Source organism: Pristis pectinata, chromosome 31 (genome assembly GCF_009764475.1).
Source record: "Pristis pectinata isolate sPriPec2 chromosome 31, sPriPec2.1.pri, whole genome shotgun sequence".
NCBI lineage: Eukaryota > Metazoa > Chordata > Chondrichthyes > Rhinopristiformes > Pristidae > Pristis > Pristis pectinata.
Window position 1 is genome coordinate 10510528 of NC_067435.1, and position 19323 is coordinate 10529850.

The window sequence follows — 19323 nt, forward strand, 5'->3', positions numbered from 1 at the left end:
TGCAGTAGACAAGGTTGGAGGAGGTGCACGTGAATCTCTGTCTCACCTGGAAGGGCTGGATGGTGGTGAGGGAGAAGGTGTGGGGACAGGTGTTACACCTCCTACGGTTGCAGGGGGGAAGTGCTGGGGGAGGGGTGGGCAGGGAGGGATGAGCAAACCAGGGAGTTCCCTTTGTTCTGCCCATTCCCCTCCCTCACCTCTGCTACCTTAAACCAACTTGTTCTCTCTCTTTCGCAGCTCAGATGAAGGGTTCCGAACCTTAAATGTTAACAGTTTCTCTTTCCTCAGTTGCTGCCTGACCTGCTGAGTATTTCTACCAATCTCTGTTTGCATTTCAGAATCCCAGCATCTGCAGTTGGTTTTTCTTGGGGGGGATTTTCTATTGTAGGTGTGATTTGAGGTAATGTGATGTTGGGGGTGAGTAGATGGTGGGGGGAGAAGCCAAGAACTTCTGCAACGCAAAGCACCAACCTTTCATGCTCTTTGTTGTCTTGTAGATCGCCTGTTTTATATCTACACATCTGGCACCACTGGAATGCCCAAAGCTGCCATTGTTGTGCACAGCAGGTACAAACCAAGACAGCCATGGCCCAGGGCAGAGGTAACATTGGTACTGACTCTGTAGAGAGTCAGGTGGCGACAGTGCTGGCGAGGGGAATTATTTTTACTCTGTGTTATAATGGGAGTGTGCTGCCTTAGAGGACAGATGTAGCAAATTTAATTGGAATATTCAGAGGGAATTTGAAAATATCTGGTTGCATTACCAAACCGGCCCCAAAACCCTTCTAACCAAACCTCTTTCCCTACCTGACCAAGGGGACTGTCTTGGGTTAATATTAGGCAGCAATCTCCTCAGTAGTTCAGTCAGCTTCCTGTACGTTGTATGGAGGGGGAAGAGGATGCATGCTTGTTTACCTGCTCTTTGAAAGTGGCAGGCTCAACACAGCTGAGTCTGCCTCCACCCACACCACTTGTATCGAGTAGGAGATGTGCCTGGGCGGTGCCCAGGTGGAAGGAATCTTCAGTTAGTTAATTCCTAGCAGGGTCTGAATGCAATATTAACCTCCACCCCCCTCCACTGACCCAGAAAGGACCAAAATCTCCGGGGTCAGGGCACCGCAGAGGTTTCACGATCTTATTGTCCAATCTTGTCTCCTTAGTGTGGAAATGAAATGCTTTTAGTGAGTTTGCCATGTGTGAGATTTGAGCCACTGTGTCTCTCCATCCTACCTCACTTGTTCCTTGCCTCGTTTCCTTGGTTACAGGTATTATCGGATGGCTGCATTTGCATATTACGGATTCCAGATGAGGCATGATGACATCATTTATGACTGCCTGCCATTGTATCACTCAGCAGGTAACAAATGGGCTCATTAATCCTTCTAATGTCTATATTTCTTTATGAATTAGGAGGCCATTCAGCCCATGGGGTCTGTGCGAGCTCATAGAGCATTCCCATTCCCCCACCAGTTTTCCTACTCTCCCCACATTTGCATCAATTCTCCCATCACCTACACACTAGGGGTAATTTACAGTAGCAAGTTTATCTACTGGTGAGACCTCATTTGGAATACTGTGTGCAGTTTTGGGCCCCTTATCTTAAGAAGGATGTACTGATGTTGGAGAGGGTTCAGAGAAGATTTACGAGGATGATTGCCAGAATGCAAGGTCTTACATACGAGGAGTGTTTGTCGGCTCTTGGACTGGACTCACTGGAGTACAGAAGAATGAGAGGGGACCTCATAAAAACATTTCAATTGTTGAAAGGACTGGACAGAGTAGATGTGGCTAAGTTGTTTCCCTTGGTGGGTGAGTCCAGGACAAGAGGGCACAGTCTTATAATTAGAGGGTACCCATTTAGAACAGAAATGAGGAGAAATTTCTTTAGCCAGAGGGTCGTGGATTTATGGAATTCGTTGCCACATACAGCTGTGGAGGCTCACATTGGGGGTGTTTAAGGAGGTGATTGATAGGTATCTAATAAGTCATGGTATCAAGGGATATGGGAAAAAGGCTGGGAATTGGGGCTAGATGGGAGAATAGTTTAGCTCATGGTGAGGTGGCGGAGCAGACTCGATGGGCCGAATGGCCTACTTCTGCTCCGTTGTCTTGTGATCTACCAACCCACACGTCTTGGTGGATATGGGAGGAAATCCACACTGTCCAAGGGGTGAACGTGCAAACTGCGCACAGATGGCACCTGAGGTCGGGATCGAACCTGGCTTGCTGGTGCCCTGCCCTCCTGCTGCCTGTCTTCAGTTTACTCTGACAGACAGCACCTGCAGCAGTCCCTCAGCACAACCTTGAACTCATGGCCACTTGTCCCTGAGAGCAGCAAGCTGCCCACAGAGCTGCACTAGTCACTGGTGCTACTAACATCCACCAGAGAGCAAGCTCTCAAAATTCCTCGTGGATTAGGACGGGCCCGGGAGACTGGAAGTCCATTTGTCTTTGTTTTGCACCCAAGCCGAAGGAAGGGGAATACAAGGGGTTAATGCTGCCCCCTTTGCCTGCCTACAAACCAGGGTCCCAGCCCCAACGCCAGAGTGTGGCGGGGAGAAATAATTAATTGAAAGGTCAGTGCTGAGAGGGAAGCAGAAAAGCTCAGCCTCCGTCAATCGATGGCTCCCACCTACACAGGTCCTGCTTGTGTCAAAAACAAAAGGCACTGGAAACAGTCAAGCAGCATCCAGGAGGAGAGAAACAGAGGTCGTTGCGTTAGAAGCACCTGCTGTGTGCCTTGGGTTTAACCTAACAAGACAGCACCTGCAACACTGCAGCACTCCCTCAGCACAACCTTGAAGCAGCAGCCACTTGAGGCCAAGGGCAGCAAGCTGCTTGCAGAGGCGCTGCCGCCCATGAGTGTTACCAAGCACCAGCAGAAAGTATGCTGACAAAGTTCCTGTCAGGATAGAGTGGCAGGATCTACACAGAGAGTGGTGGGTGCCTGGAATGTGCTGCCAGGGGTGGTAGCGGAGGCGTTTAAGAGGCTCTTAGATAGGCATGTGAATATGCAGAGAATGATATGGACATTGTGTAGGCAGAAGGGATTAGTTTAGCTAGGCGTTTAATTACTAGGTTAATTAGTATAGCACAATGTCGTGGGCCGAAGGGCCTTTTCCTGTGCTGTACTGTTCTATGATAGGAATAGGCCCCGGAGATTGGCACCAGGGCCATTCTGGGCATCACGATTCCTGGGCATTTCAGTCTTCCAGCTTGACATTCTGCCTTCACCTTCTACCTTGCCCAGCCTGGGAGAAACGTGAAGCCTCAACACAAACCAGGTACCCAGCACCAACCCCAAGGTGTGGTGGGGTGAAATGATTAATTGAAGGGTCGGTGCTGAGGCTCGAGAGGGAAGCAGAGAAGCTCTGCCTCTGTCAGTTGATGGCTCCCACCTACCCAGATCCTACCCATGTCAAAAACAGAAGACACTGGAAATATTCGGCCGGTCAAGCAGCGTCCATGAGGAGAGACACACAAGGCTGCAGAAGCTGGAATCTGGAGCAGCAAACAAGAGGCTGGAGGAGCTGGGCAGCACCTCTGGAAGGAAATGGACCCAGATGAACGCTCTCCACCTGAAACATCGACTGTCCATTTCCCCCCACTGATGCTGCCTGACCCACTTGAGTTCCTCCAGCCTCCTGTTTGTTGGTCCTTGAAGAGAGAAACAGAGGACCTTCTTTCAAACACATTCTCTCAGTTCCCCCTCTGGAAGTGAGGCTGCTGAGCCCCTGATCACCTGGAGCTCACCCTATCATTCAGTGTAGGTGTGGCAAAATTCACCACATCCATTAAATGTTATAACAGAGGGCAGTGACACTCAACCTTCTTCCCATCTGTGTTCTCTATTTGCTCCTTCACTCCTCTGTAAACTCCTCTTGCTTCTTCCCGCCACTGCTACTGGGTCCTAACTCAGTCCCTTTCACCCATCACAGCTGCGTTCATTGACCTACACTGCCTTCCAATGAAGGAAAGGCTCAGTGTTAAGGTTCTTGTGCTTGTATTCTGAACTTTTCCTGACCTTCCCTATCTCTATAATCGGCAGAGTGGTACAACCTTTCACCACCTCCGCCTCCTCCAGTTACTCTGACTGTAACTGCTCCACCTTTGCGGGAGTGGCTTAGGCTTGCTGAATTCTGGAATTCCCTCCCCAGACCTCTCAACCCGGTTAAAAACCCACCAGTTGGACAAGCTTTTGCTCACACACCCTAACAAATCCTCCCAACCGTGCTTTGTCTTCGTTTTGTCACTCACATTCCGCCCGTGGTCTTGCCCACGTCCGTCTGTCGCTGGCGTGGTGAGGCCTGGTCTCTAACCTCACGTCTGTCTGTTCTGCTGCTAGGTAACATCGTTGGTGTGGGGCAATGCCTGCTGCACGGCCTGACCGTGGTGATTAGGAAGAAGTTCTCAGCCTCCTGTTTCTGGGACGACTGTGTGAAGTACAACTGCACCGTGAGTTGTAGCTGAGTGCGCTGAACACTGCATGCTGGGTGCTCCCAATCCAAGGGGAGCCCCCTCCACCGTTTTCTGGCTGTGCTCCAACTCCAGCCTTAGAATCTTCCTGTCCACTGACCGCAGGTGACAACAGGGGGCTGAGGGTCGAATTAGACCTGAGGAATGGGAGCAGGACTGACCATTGCCCTTCAGACCTGTTCCTCCATTCAATAAGGGTGCAGGTGAACCTCAATAATCCATCAATGCCCGGTGTCCACCTTTTCCGAATCATAGAGTCATCCAGCACAGAATCAGACCCCTTCGGCTCACGATGTCCGTGCTGTTTCTCAAGCACTCTCTTACACTAATCCTGTTTTGATCCCCCACATTCTCATCAACTCCCTCCAGATTCTAACGCTCACCTACACACGGGGGGCAGTCTACAGTGGGTAATTAACCTACCAACCCGTGCGTCTTTGGGATGTGGGAGGAAACTGGAGCACCTGGAGGAAACCTACCCAGACACAGGGAGAGCTTACCCGAGGTCAGGATGGAACCCGAGCTATGAGGCAGTGGCTCCACTGACTGCACCACTCTGCCATCCACAAAGGAACCCTCTCGTGAAGAAATCTCTCCTTCTCTGTCCTGAATGGCTAACTTATTCTGAATCTGCACCCACATTCAGGGCCCACACAGCGGGAGAGATACAATGGCCTTGGAGCAGCACAGGTTCATTGGAATGATCCCGACACAGGAGGGTAAAATGCCAAGGAGAGGCTGCAGGGTCCATGCCCATATTCCCATGAGGATAGGGGACTGAAGAGTGATCTTGTTAATTGAGCAGCAGAGAGTAAGCTGACAAGGTTCCTGGCAGGATAGGAGAGTGGCAATGGGGCCATTCTGGGCACCAGGATTCCTGGGCGTTTCAGTCTTCCAGCTTGACACTCTGCCCCCACCTTTTACCTTGCCCAGTCTGTGAGAAACATGAAGCCTATCCTCAAACCAGGTTCCCAGGGTGTGGTAGGGAGAAATAATTAATTGAAAGGTCAGTGCTGAGGCTCGAGAGGGAACCAGAGAAGCCCCCCTCCCCCCCAACACACCCCATCCCCAAGTCTGCACTCTCCTGATGGAAAGAGAAATTTTGGCACCTCTGTCTTCAGTGGATGGCACCTTATTTTCCAGATTATCCCACAAGGTTGTCCACATCCTCCCTGTCAAGGATGACTGAACTTGGCCTTTCTGTCTGTTTCACCAGTCGATGAGCTGTTGTCTGAACTTCATCTTAACTTCACTACCACTTCCACTGCCCCCCACCTCACCCCCGCAAATAAAGTAGGAGCAGGAGAAGGCAACTCCACCTGTCAAGCCTGCTCACCATTCAGGAATCCTGTGGTGAGTAACTCACCTCCTGACTCCCCAAAGCCTGTCCACCATCTACAAGACCCAAGTCAGGAGTGTGATGGAACACTTTCCACTTGCCTGAGTGAGTGCAGCTTCAACAACACTCAAGTAGCTCGACACCATACAGGACATAGCACCCTGCTTAGTAGGCACCCCATCCACAACCATTCACTCACTCCAACATCGACACACAGTAGCAACAGTTTGTACCATCTACAGGATGCACTGCAGCAACTTGTCAAAACTCTTTAGATAGCACCTTTCAAACCCACGACCTCTACCAGTTGGAAGGACAAGGACGGCAAAGGCACGGGGACACCACCCCCTGGAGGTTGCTCTCCAAGCCCCACACCATCCTGACTTGGAGATATATCTCTGTTCCTTCACTGTCGCTGGGTCAAAATCCTGGAACTCTCTCCCTAACAGCATTGTGGGTGTACCCACACCTCAGGGACTGCGGCGGTTCAAGAAGGCAGCTCACCACCACCTTCTCAGAGGCAGTTGGGCACAGGTAATTAAATGTTGGCTCGGCCTGTGAAGCCCACATCCCTTGAATCAATAAAAGAGAAAGATCATAAACTCCTCTCCACATTCCTGCCTGCCTCCTACCTGCAGTAATCTTCCACCAATTTGTTTATATGGAATTTATCTAACTCCACCTTAAAAAAAAATTCAAAGTTTCTGCTTCCGCTCCCCTTTGAAGGAGACAGTGCCAAAGACTCACCACCCTTGGAGAAGAAAATTGAACTTATCTCAGTCCTATTTTTTTAAACAGTGATCCTTCATTCTAAGTTCTCCCACAAGAGGAAACATCCTTCACTTCCACCCCATCGAGAAACCTCGACCAACAAAAAGTCTTGTCAAATTTAGTTTGACAATTTCCATTTGACCTGCATCTTTGACAGTTTTAGGGGAGAAGCTCCTTAGTTCCACTTCCTCATTGTGCGAGGAAGAGGTTCCCACGTCACCCCAGTGCACACCTGGCTCCAGTTTTAACCTCTGCCCACAATTCTGGATTCCTTCCATCAGGAAGAAGGGATTTTCCTCTTTCTCTCTCTCTCTGTCTCTCTCTCCCTCTCCCTCTGTCTCTGTCTCTTTCTCCCTCTCTCTCTCCCTCTGTCTTTCCCCATTCTCCCTGCCTCTCTCTCTCTCTCTGTCTCTCGCTCCCCTGTCTCTCTCTCTCTCGTCTCTCTCGCTCCCTCTGTCTCGCTCGCTCGCTCTCTCTCTCTTTCACCCTTCAGTCCTCTATCCTACTGGGAATATGGTCATAGACCCTGCAGCCTCTCCTCAGCAGTTCACCCTCCTGCCCTGGGATCATTGCAATGAATCGACACTGCTCCAAGACCATTGCATCTCTCCCGCTGTGTGGGGCTCGAGAGTGGGTGGTTTGGGTTCCACAGCTGCAATAGGTTCTCCTCCTCTCCCTCTCACAGCCCCCCTTGATAAAGTTCAGAAGAAACAAGAGTTGCAGAGAGGTACGGCATGGAAACAGACTGTTCCACACCCAACACTCATTCTTAGACTAACCCATCCGTGCTGATCACCAAGCACTCTCCTGCACCAGTCCTATGCTAATCCTATTTTTTTGTTCTTTCTACCTTCTCATCAACTGCCCCCAGATTCTACCTCTCACCTGCACACTGGGGGCAATTTACAGCAGCCAATTACCCCTCCAGCCCTCACGTCTTTGGGACGTGGGAGAAAACCGGAGCACCGCTCTGTCGTGGAGAACAGGCAAACTCTACACAGACAGCACCGGAGGTTGTGCTCAAACCGGGGTCACTGGGGCTGTGAGGTAGCGGATCTCCGGTGCTCCACTGTGCCCTCCAAGAGCCTCTGTACCCGTGTAACGTGTGACCATGTCTCCTCAGATTGTTCAGTACATCGGTGAGATCTGCCGCTATCTCCTGAATCAGCCGACACGACCTGCTGAGTCCCAGCACCACGTTCGCATGGCGATCGGCAACGGGCTGAAGCCCTCGGTCTGGGAGTCCTTCGCCAGCCGCTTCCGCATCGAGCGGGTGGCCGAGTTCTACGGGGCCACCGAGTGCAACTGTTCCATCGCCAACCTGGACGGCAAGGTGAGTGGCAGTCACCCTGTGCATGCTAAGGACATGTGGCCATCAGCCAATCAGAATGGGGAGGATACATCACCGGCATGTCCCTCCCCACCATCGGTAGTATCTACAGGAGGCGCTGCCTCAAGAAGGCAACATCCATCATCAAAGATCCCCACCATCCGGGCCATGCCATCTTCTCACAGCTACCATCAGGCAGGAGGTACAGAAGCCTGAAGTCCCACACCACCAGGTTCACGAACAGCTACTTCCCTTCAACCATTCGGTTCTTGAACCAACCTGCACAACCCTAATCACTACCTCAGTATAGCAACACTATGATCACTTTGCACTAAAGTGGGCTTTTTTTTTCTGTTCTAATTGTGTTCTTTCTTTTAAAAATTGTGTACAATTTATGTTTAATTTATGTTTTTCTTGTGAATGCTGCTTATCCAATGCTCTGTGCCTGTGATGCTACTGCAAGTAAGTTTTTCATTGCACCTGTGCACACATGGACTTGTGTATATGACAATAAACTCGAATTTGAATTTGACTTTGACTTTAAACTGATCTGGGAGTCACACTGTTTCTTGGCAGTGATTCATAGTCATAGAGTTATACAGCATGTAAACGGGCCCTCAGACCCAGCCAATATGCCAACCTGAACTAGAGAGGAGACAGGAGAGACTGTAGATGCTGGAACCTGGAGCAACACACATACCTCTGGAGGAACTCAGCAGCTCAGGCAGCATCTATGGAAGGAAATAAACAGTCGACATTTCGGGTTGTGATCTTTCACCTGAACTCTTCATGGAATTGAGATGAAGGGTCTTGACTGAAACATCAACTGTCTATTTCCCTCCATAGATGCTGCCTGACCCACTGAGTTCCTCCAGCGTTTCGTTTGTTGCCTACCTGAGCTAGTCCCATTTTCCTGCATTTGGCCCATATCCCTCTAAACATTTCCTATCCTTGCACCTGTCCAAGTGCCTTTTAAACAGTGTAATTGTACCCACCTCTACCACTTATCTGGCAGCTCGTTCCATCTACCCACCACCCTGATTATGGAAAAACTTGCCACAGAGATCTCCTTTAAATTTCTCCCCTCGCACCTTAAACCTATGGCCTCTAGTTTTAGGCTCCCCTGCCCTGGGAAAAAGACAATGACCATCCACTTTATCTGTGCCCCTCAAGATGTTATGTACCTTTGATAAGGTCACCCCTCAGCCTCCTTTGCTCCAGGGAAAACAGTCCAGCCTACCCTGTCTCACCTTATAACTCAAGCTCTCCAGACCCTTTCTGTGGGAGAGTCTGTGGTTTCCTCATTGCCTTCATCGATCTTCAACAGCTCAACTTTCCCCAAACAAAGTGGCTGCTTTAAAGGTGCCGACAATCCCTCCATCTCTCCTGGACACCCACTTGCTGCAGGAACATTTGGAGAAGTTTAGGGAGCGGGGAGGTCAGGTTGTTGGTTGGTGGGGGGAAATGGGTTTGAAGCCCATCCCAGAAATATATTGAAACATGCCTCAAGGCCAACTGGAAAATAACTACCCAAATTACAGAACGGAGCCACATTATAAAGTTGACTGCAGAATTACAGCCCAAACAAAAGTAGCTTTAGTTCAGAACATTTTCAAGTCAAGTCAAGTTTATTGTCATGTGCACAAGTACAGTGAGGTACAGGGACAATGAAAAACCTACTTGCAGCAGCATCAGAGGAACTTAGGTACAGACAACACACAGAAACATAATTATACATAAATTATATAAGACAGTGAAAGGAGAGAGGAAAAAAGACTGTGCAAAAGCAAGACGTTAGTACAACAAACACAATCAGAGACAAGTCCACAGTAGTGCAAGAAGTATGCCGTAGTGTTCTGTTGCTGAGGTAGGGTTAGGGTTGTGCAAGTCAGTTCAAGAACCTGATGGTTGTAGGAAAGTAGCTGTTTCTGAACCTGGTGGTGTGGGACTTCAGGCTTCTGTACCTCCTGCCTGACGGTAGCAAAGAGAAGAGGGCATGGCCCGGTTGATGGGGATCCTTGATGATAGATGCTGCCTTCTTGAAGCAGCGCCTCCTGTAGATGCTGTCAATGGTGAGGAGGTCCATGCCCGTGATGGACCGGGCTGTGTGCACCACTCTCTGCAGCCCCTTGCGTTCCTGTGCATTGGAATTGCTGAACCAGGCCATAATGCAACTAGTCAGGATACTTTCAACAGTGCATCTGTAGAAGTTTTAAATCTGTGCATGTGCCTTATTGGAGAGAGAGGGGACAGTACTGTGTGATTCTTACCTCCTTCAGTCCCAGGACCCCTGAGTGTGGTTGATTGTACAACCATGTGTGCCAGACTGTCTGCACCAGGGAAACAGTCCTCCGGGCTCTGTGAGGCTGCAGACTCCTCAGGAGCTCAATGTGTCTGGAGATTAACCCCTCCCACTCCCCCGCCTCCGGCTCTCCCCGAGGTACACAGGACCTGAGGGTAATTTGGGAAGTTGCCGGATCTGACTGTCCACTGGGTCCGAGGGGACACCAGGAGCGGCTGCACGTTTCCGTGTTGTTGCTCGCCATCGGGTCTGCTGGACGCTGACACCCAGCGCACTTGTCTCCACAGGTGGGGGCCTGCGGCTTCAACAGCCGGATCCTGCCCCGCGTCTACCCCATCCACCTGGTGAAGGTGAACGAAGACACCCTGGAGCTGATCCGTGGTCCCGGGGGGCTGTGTGTGCCTTGCAAACCAGGTAAGGGGAGTGTTGGGGGGGGCTGGTCAGCAGGGGGTGAGGGACGGAGATGAGTGTTAGCCACCGCACCTCTCCCTGACGTACTGGCACCGTGCCAACCTCTCATGTTTTATTTTCGTATTTTTCCTAGCGTAGGCCATTCAGCCCGTCAATTCTATGCTGACTGTCAGGGCAGTCCCATTAGACCCATTCCCTCACATTTCCTGATACACTGCGCTCTCCCACGCACCCATTAACAAACCCCCCCCCCCCACCCCACTACTCCACTCACCAACAGTAGGAATAATTTACGGACAACCTACCAGTCAGCCGGTCTTTGGGATGCAGGAGGAAACCGGAGCACGCTGAGGAAATCCATGCAGTCACAGGGAGAACATGCAGATTCCACTCAAGACAGCGCCCGAGGTCAGGATCGAACCTGGGTCGCTGGAGCTGTAGGGTTAATCACTGCCCCACCAATCTGCCCCAGCCGCATGTCAGAAGGTTGTGTGCTTAACTGCCCACACCAGGGTATGTAGGTCACCAATCCACTGCAGAACCAAAGGAGTGCCTCACTCTCAGAGGCACCATCTTCCACGTAATCTGAGGCTCTGCGTGCGCTTTCAGGTGGATGTCAATGATCCCACGGCTAGTACTTATCCCTGAGCAGCAAGACGCATGATCCAGTCATTGTGGGATCCTGCTGTGCATAGATGGGCTGCCACCGTCCCTTTAATACAGCAGCGACTATACTAAGAGTTTCATCTGCTGTGAATTGCTGTTGATGTCCTGAAAGGGATGTGAGGATTTATTTCCACTCCTACAGCAGAGCGTTAACCCCCGCAATCCAGTCACGGAGCTGTTACAGCTGGGAGCCAGTTCAGCCCATCTTGTCCGTGCTGTTCAGAATAGAGCAATTCGTCTAAATCCCACCTTCCAGCATTGGTTTGTACATCCCAGCTCACAGCTCTTCAAGTTCACATCCAGTACCCTTTACAAAGAGGGATCAGGGATACTGTTTGAGGAGAAAGCTGGAACAGGGGACTGAAATCGGATGATCAGCCATGATCATATTGAATGGTAGCACAGGCTGAAGGGGCTGAATGGCCTCCTCCTGCTCCTATTTTCCATGTAAGTGTGATGAGTGTTTCGGCCTCTGTCAGTAACATTGGGTTCCAAAACCCTATGTCCATTCACTTTTCACCTTTCTGCTATCAAGTTCAAGTTTATTGTCATGGGCATACATACCCAGAGTATAAATGCCATGAAAATTAGCTTTTTGCAGCAGCAGTACAGTGGTATTGGTATTGGTTTATTATTGTCACTTGTACCGAGGTACAGTGAAAAACTTGTCTTGCATACCGATCGTACAGGTCAATTCATTACACAGTGCAGTTACATTGAGTTAGTACAGAGTGCATTGAGGTAGTACAGGTAAAAACAATAACAGTACAGAGTAAAGTGTCACAGCTACAGAGAAAGTGCAGTGCAATAAGGTGCAAGGTCACAACAAGGTAGATCGTGAGGACAGAGTCCATCTCATTAGCCTCCTGAGGAAGTAGAGGCACTGGTGAGCTTTCTTGGCCGTGGCATCTACGTGATTTGACCAGTGCATTACAAACATGACAAACGTAAATTAACATAGACTTAAATTAATATAATTTATACATAATTTACATGATAAAATAATCAATGACATTAGTGCAAGTTGAGGGAGAGTTAGAAGAAATATAGTCCGAGGTAGTGTTAGAATCTTCAAGTCAATTCAAGAATCTGATGGCCGTGGGGAAGAAGCTGTTGTTGAGCTGTGGGTCCTCAGACTCCTGTACCTCCTGCCCGATGGCAGCAACGAGAAGAGGGCATGGAGACACAAGAGAGACTGCGGATGCTGGAAATCTGGAGCAACACGAAATGCTGGAGGAACTCAGTGGGTCAGGCAGCATCTATGGAGGGAAATGAACAGTCAATGTTTTGGGCCGAGACCCTTCATCAGTCCTCCACTGGCTGAGTCCACCACTCTCTGTAGCTTCTTGCATTCCTGTGCACTGCAGTTTCCATACCAGGCTGAGATGCAACCAGTCAGAATATATGTAATTCTTGTTTATCTGGATCCTCATAATTTTATACACTCGATTAAGTCTCTCCTCGCACTTCTCTGATCCAAAGAGGCTATCCCGGGTTATCCAATCTTTCCTCATAACTGCAGTTTTCCAGTCCTGGCAACATCCTTGTAAATCTCTTCTAAATTCTCTCCATCTCAGCCTCATCTCTTAGTGTAGCAGTTAGCATAACGCTATTACAGTGCCAGCATCCCGGGTTCAATTCCCGCCGCTGTCTGTAAGGAGTTGGTATGTTCTCCCCATGTGTCTGCGTGGGTTTTCTCCAGATGCTCCGGTTTCCTCCCACATTCCAAGACGTACGGGTTAGGAAGTTGTGGGCATGCTATGTTGGTGCCAGAAGCGTGGCGACACTTCCGGGCTGCTCCCCAGGACACTCGATGCAAAAAATGCATTTCACTGTGTGTTTTGATGTACATGTGACTAATAAAGAAATCTTACATCTTAATGGGATGACATGAACTGTACGCAGTACTCCAACTGCAGTCTAAAGGGTGTTGAATACAGTTCCAATCTCCCTGTGTCTCAGCTAGCAAAGCATCATGTACCTTATTAACATGACCTACCTTTGAGGATCTGTGACGTACACTCCAAGGTCCTCTGCCCCTCCACAACCCTCAGAATTCTCCCACTTATTGTATATTTCCTTGTAGTTTTGCAGCTCTCCAAATGCATTATCTCACACTTCAGTGAATTAAATCCCATTTCTTCACTGATCAAACTATCCTGATAGCAAAAGCTTTCAACCAATTTTTGTATCATTTGCTAACTTCTTTATCATGCCCTCTGCATTATCACTAATATGTATTACAAAAAGGGGGGAAATAAAGTCACTCGCTCTGTGCTGCACATTGCATCTGGCCAGATTAGATCTATTTAAACTTGCTTCACTTTCAGCCCTGGTACTTTGAGCTGAGCTTCAGGGCTGTCCTCCTGATGTGAGTTTGTCACCATCTGCTGGAGCTATGCAGAATTGCATCTGTGACTTCCCTCACCATTGAAGTCAGAGTGAGGGAGTGCAGCCTCCCCACGAGGTGTGTTCCTGAACTCACTAACCAGCAAACATTTCCTTCACTACAACGGTCACCGCTTTTTTAGTACATGATGGATGGCATAGACATGACGGGCTAACCAGGCCTGTTCCTGTGCTCTTGAGTCAAGTCAAGCCAAGTCAAGTTTATTGTCATGTGCACAAGTATGGCGAGGTACAGGTACAATGAAAACTTGTTTCCAGCAACATCAAAGGTACGTAGATACAAGCAACACACAGAATATAAATTATACAAGACAGTAAAGAGAGAGGGAAAAAAGACTGCAAAAACAAGACCTTAGTGCATAAAAACACAGAGATGGGCCCACGGCAGTGCTAGAGGTGGTCTGCAGTATTCCGTTGCTGAGGTAGGGTTAGGGTTCTGCAGGTCGGTTCAAGAACCTGATGGCTATAGGAAAGTAGCTGTTTCTGAACCTGATGAAGTGAGACTTCAGGGTTCTGTACCTCCTGCCTGATGGTAGCAATGACAAGAGGGCATGACCCGGATGGTGGGGATCTTTGATGATAGATCCTTGAGGCAGCACCTCCTGCAGATGCTGTCAATGGTGGGGAGGGCTGTGGCTGTGATGGACCAGGCTGTGTCCACTACGCTCTGTGTCCTATTGTGTTCCTGTGCGTTGGAATTGTGTATCAGGCCAGGATACTTTCTGAACTTGGTGATGTGGGACTTCTGTACTTCCTGTTTGACACAATACGTCCATCATTGGTTGTGTGGCGCATGAGATGTGCTGATACAGGGAGAGGCTGTAGAAATGGAAGTGTCTCTGTGTTCACAGCGGCTCACTGTCTCTCCGTCCCGGGGCTGGGGATGGTGTGGATCCTGTGGATCGCTTATTTGGGATTGTTGGAGAAAAAGATATAACTTTGGAGGCTTCTGATCTACACATTCTGGCTTTTATTTCTCTTATAACCAGGAGAGCTGTGTTGCTTAAATGGAAGGAAGTCACTCCGCCTACTCATGCTCAATGGTTACGTGATGTTATGTCATACCTAAATTTAGAGAAGATCCGCTGTTCAATTTCTGAATCTAACTTAGATTTTCAAACGCTGTGGGGACCTTATTTGAATTATTTTCAAAACCTTTGATTTGGTGGCTAAAATACAGATATTGGCTGATATCGCCATGTGTCAAGGGTTTTTCCTCGTCCTTTTTCTTTATTAAATAGCTTCGGTCTTGGTAGTGGGTTTAGATTTTTTTTATAATAAAATTATACCAATTTATTCGTTATTAATTATCATGTGATTATTAATATAGAGTATTGTGAATCCAGGTATGATTTAACACAATATATTTAGTGGTACTTTTACCTTTTTGATTCATGTACTCTGTATTTTCTTTGCGGGATTAATAAAAATATTGTAAAAAGAAAGATCCTGTGGATCACTGGAGCTCATTGATGTCCACCATTTGTGCCTCAGGGGAGCCAGGACAGCTTGTCGGTCGGATAAACCAGCATGACCCGCTCCGCCGCTTCGACGGATACGCCAACGAGTCTGCCACAAATGAGAAGATTGCGTACAATGTGTTTAAGAAAGGAGACTGCGCCTACCTGTCAGGTACGGACACCCGAGACGCTGCAGACAGTGAAACCAGGGAGCAGCAAGTAATTCACGCACTGTTCTCCTGGTCCCCAAACCCAGCTGTGTCCAACACCCTGTCGAGTCGTGTAAAAGATGCAGCGAATGTTGGAAATGCTCAGCAAGTCGGGCAGCATCCATGGATGGAGCAACAGAGTTAATGCGGAGACATCAGACACTGTAGCTGCTGGAATCCGGACCAAAAAAACATACTGCTGGAGGAACTCAGTGGATTGAGCAGGATCTGTGGAGGCAGAGGGATGGTCGATGTTCAAGAGCCAATGTTGGAAGAGTTGATGTTTCAGGTCTTGACCCTGCAGGGTTAACGTTTCGGGTTGAAAACCCTTCATCACAACCGGGAAACAGAGAAAACAAGTTAGTTTCAGTTGAAGTCCTCCCCTTCCCTGTAACGTAACTAACTTATTTTCTCTCTTTTCCAATTCTGACAAAGAGTCTCTGATCTGAAACATTAACAGTGTCTCTCTCCACAGATGCTGCCTGACCCGCTGAGTGTTTCCAGCATTTTCTGTTTCAGATTTCCAGTATCTGCAATTCTTTCCTGATCATCACACTCTCGAACCTGGAGTCAGCCCCATTCCTGTGACTGAGGCAACCATAATCCAGGCCGATAATCCCAGTGCAGTTACAGAGAGAATGTTGCACTGTCTGTGATGCCACCTTGATGAGATGTTAAACTGAGGGCCAGTTGACTTTTCCCATTTCGAAAAGTGCAGGCAAGTTCAGTCTGGTGCCCCGGTTAATATTTATTGCTCAGTTAACACCATTAAGCAGACTATGCTGGTCGCTGACTCTCGATCATGGGAGCACAAATTGGCTGCAGTGACAAGACTGTAAATAGAAAGAGGCTTTTTGGCTGTAAAACCACCTGGGACGTTCCGAGGTGTCACTGGCAATTTCCTGGGGCCACCCTTCGCAAAGGTGTGGCTTGGTGGGTCCAGCTCTGAGCGTGTCGTGGCTCGTGGATTTGTTCTGTTCCAGGCTGATGTTCTGGAGCGGGACCCTCCGAGTCACCGATCGTGATCTCCACCTCCCCGTTGGAGCGAGAGGTCCTGTGGTGGTGTTCACGGAATGGGTGCCCTGCCCAACACCTCCTATAATGGAGACACAAGAGACTGCAGCTGCTGGAATCTGGAGCAACAAACAAACTGCTGGAGGAACTCAGCGGGTCGAGCAGCGTCTGTGGGGGTGAAGGAATGATCTTCCCTCTCCACTCTCAGTCCTGATGCAGGTTTTCGACCCCAAAGGTCAACAGTTCCTTTCCTCCAATGATGCTGCTCGACCTGCTGAGTTCCTCCAGCAGATTTTTTTTTTGCACCACCAATAATGGGTTTGTGGGATCTTGCTGTGTGTGGATTTCCCAGCTGGCTTGTGTCTGCATCCTCCAGGAGCTTGGGATTTCCTTGATCGTCCTTCCCTTCACTCTGGCTGTTGGGAGACCCTGATCTTTGATGGGTACTGGGAGGTCCTGCTGCCCCTCCAGTGATGGAGATTGGGGACTGGGAGGTCCCAACGTGCCGTTGAATTCCAGTGTCCTGTTTCTCATGTCCCTCAGGTGATGTTCTAGTGATGGACGAACTGGGCTACATGTACTTCAAGGACCGAAGCGGAGACACTTTCCGGTGGCGGGGGGAGAACGTCTCGACCACGGAGGTGGAGGGCACTCTTAGCCACCTGCTAAACATGACCGACGTGGCGGTGTATGGCGTGCAAGTGCCAGGTAGGCAGGACCCCGGGTTACAGTCCCCACCCCACCTTACTACAAAGACTGGGGTTAACAGGTGCCTGAACCAGGGGGCTCACTCCCTGCTGTGTCCGTTGCTGGGTTGTGGACACATTCCATATTTATTCTTCCCTTGAGCAAGTGGCATCCCATCTGGGGAGGTTCCTCCAGCATGCTGTTGCGTTGCCTGTCCTGGGAGTCAGTGCTTGGGGAACTATTGGAAGGGTAGCCACACAACTACTGCTCCTCCAGTGATGGGGTTAGGGGCTGGGAGGTCCCACTGTCCCTCCAGTGATGGGGTTGGGGACGGGGAGGTTCTGCTGCCCCTCCAGTGATGGGGTTGGGGACTGGGAGGTCCTACTGCCCCTCCAGTGATGGGGTTGGGGACGGGGAGGTCCTACTGCCCCTCCAGTGATGGAGTTGGGGACGGGGAGGTCCTACTGCGCCTTCAGTGATGGGGTTAGGGACTGGGAGGTCCTACTGCCCCTCCAGTGATGGGGTTGGGGACTGGGAGGTCCTACTGCCCCTCCAGTGATGGGGTTGGGGACGGGGAGGTCCTACTGCCCCTCCAGTGATGGGGTTGGGGACGGGGAGGTCCTACTGCGCCTTCAGTGATGGGGTTAGGGACTGGGAGGTCCTACTGCCCCTGCTTAGGTGGTTGGGAACCAGGAGATACCAAATCCCACTGGTGGAGAGTGAGGACTGGGAATTCCTACTGGGGAAAGGAGGAGGGGAGCACTTCGGCCATTGGGTGGAAAGCTGGTACCATGGCCCCCAACCCCATCACTGGTACAACATCACGCCAGCCGCCATTTGGGTTACGTTCCGAGGATCCCTGTGGCTGCAAAGTCGGACACGGCAATGGCGCTCCCCCCCACCCCCCGTCTCCTCCGTTTCAAGCGACGAGCGGCAGAGGGAACGGAAGCAATGCTCCGACCCCGTCCCTCTCGTGGGCTGCAGCCCACAGTAAGGTGAGGGCGAAATCCCAGTCAGTCAGGGAGGAGCAGAACTGACACTTGGTGCCCGTGGGTCTGAGGCGCCACCCCGACACTCCCACAAAGGGTTGCGGACTGGGAGCATTGGCTGCCTCTTCACAGGCATTGCCCGGCCTGTTGACTGTTCATCATTCCCTTTTCAGGTCTCCAGTGCCCGCAGCGCTCAATTTTACTTTTTTGCGTTCTCTCTCGTTCTCCCGCCAGGCGTGGAAGGGAAGGCTGGAATGGCTGCGATTGCGGATCCCGACGACAAGGTTGACCCCGGGCACCTGTACCAGGAGCTGATGGCAGTGCTTCCCCCTTATGCCAGGCCTGTGTTCCTTCGCATCCTCCCTGCCGTCGACACCACAAGTATGTACCTCAGGCCATGTGTTGTACACCCTCCTGTGTGGTTGGGGTGGGGGATTGGTGTCCAATTTCATTCCCTCCCCCTTCCCCGTCCACCACTCAGTGCACGTCACCCCAGCAGAAGAGCCCCATCTCTTCTGGATTAGATTAGATGTTAAGTGTACCAAAGTGCAATGAAATTCGGGGACACGAGAGACTGCTGGAAATCTGGAGCAACGCACAAAGGCTCTGGAGGAACTCAGCGGGTCAGGCAGCATCTATGGAGGGAAATGGACAGTCGACATTTCAGGTTGAGACCCTTCAACCAGACTGGCCAGTTCCAGATGAAGGGTCTCGACCCAAAACGTCGACTGTCCACTTCCCTCCACGGATGCTGCCTGACCCACTGAGTTCCTCCAGAGCCTTTGTGTGTTGCAATGAAATTCCTAGCTCACGTGAAGAGTAAACAGTATACTTGGTAATAGTAAATACAACGTTAAATACAACGACCAGTGCAAAACAGCAGAATGGTACAAAGATAGTAGAGCAAAAAGAAATGCTGAAGTGACAATAACAGAATAACGGAGAGAGGTGGAGCTAAGAGTGGATACTGGGGGTGGAACACACCAGATTCAAGCTCACTACACCAGACAGCTTCCCCAGAGAGCGGACAAGGAGCATTTGAGACCCCACTCTCCCGAGAAGCAGGGAAGAGCAGCCTCCCCCTCTGGCCTTGCAAGGTCTTTGACTGAGCTGGCTTCAATTTCCTCTGGTCACCCACAGGAGAATTAGGAGGAGGAGGAGGAGCCTGCTGGCCTTTGTCCTAATACAAAAACAGAAACACTCAGCGGGTCGGGCGGCATCTGTGGAGAGAGAGGCAATGTCAACGCTTCAAGCCAAAGA

The 19323-nt window shown here is 50.2% G+C and overlaps 1 protein-coding gene across 6 annotated transcripts in view; it reads left to right on the forward strand.

The window, feature by feature from the left end:
• LOC127585045 (long-chain fatty acid transport protein 1-like) overlaps nucleotides 1-19323 on the forward strand; it is a 57596-nt gene that overhangs the window by 34460 nt on the left and 3813 nt on the right. For all 6 annotated transcript variants that reach the window (XM_052042179.1, XM_052042178.1, XM_052042177.1 and 3 more), the window contains 8 exons: nucleotides 498-567; nucleotides 1266-1357; nucleotides 4346-4455; nucleotides 7710-7919; nucleotides 10506-10632; nucleotides 15199-15336; nucleotides 16931-17095; nucleotides 18298-18444. In XM_052042179.1, coding sequence (XP_051898139.1) covers nucleotides 498-567; nucleotides 1266-1357; nucleotides 4346-4455; nucleotides 7710-7919; nucleotides 10506-10632; nucleotides 15199-15336; nucleotides 16931-17095; nucleotides 18298-18444 — 1059 coding nt within the window. The remainder of the gene's footprint in view (nucleotides 1-497; nucleotides 568-1265; nucleotides 1358-4345; nucleotides 4456-7709; nucleotides 7920-10505; nucleotides 10633-15198; nucleotides 15337-16930; nucleotides 17096-18297; nucleotides 18445-19323) is intronic.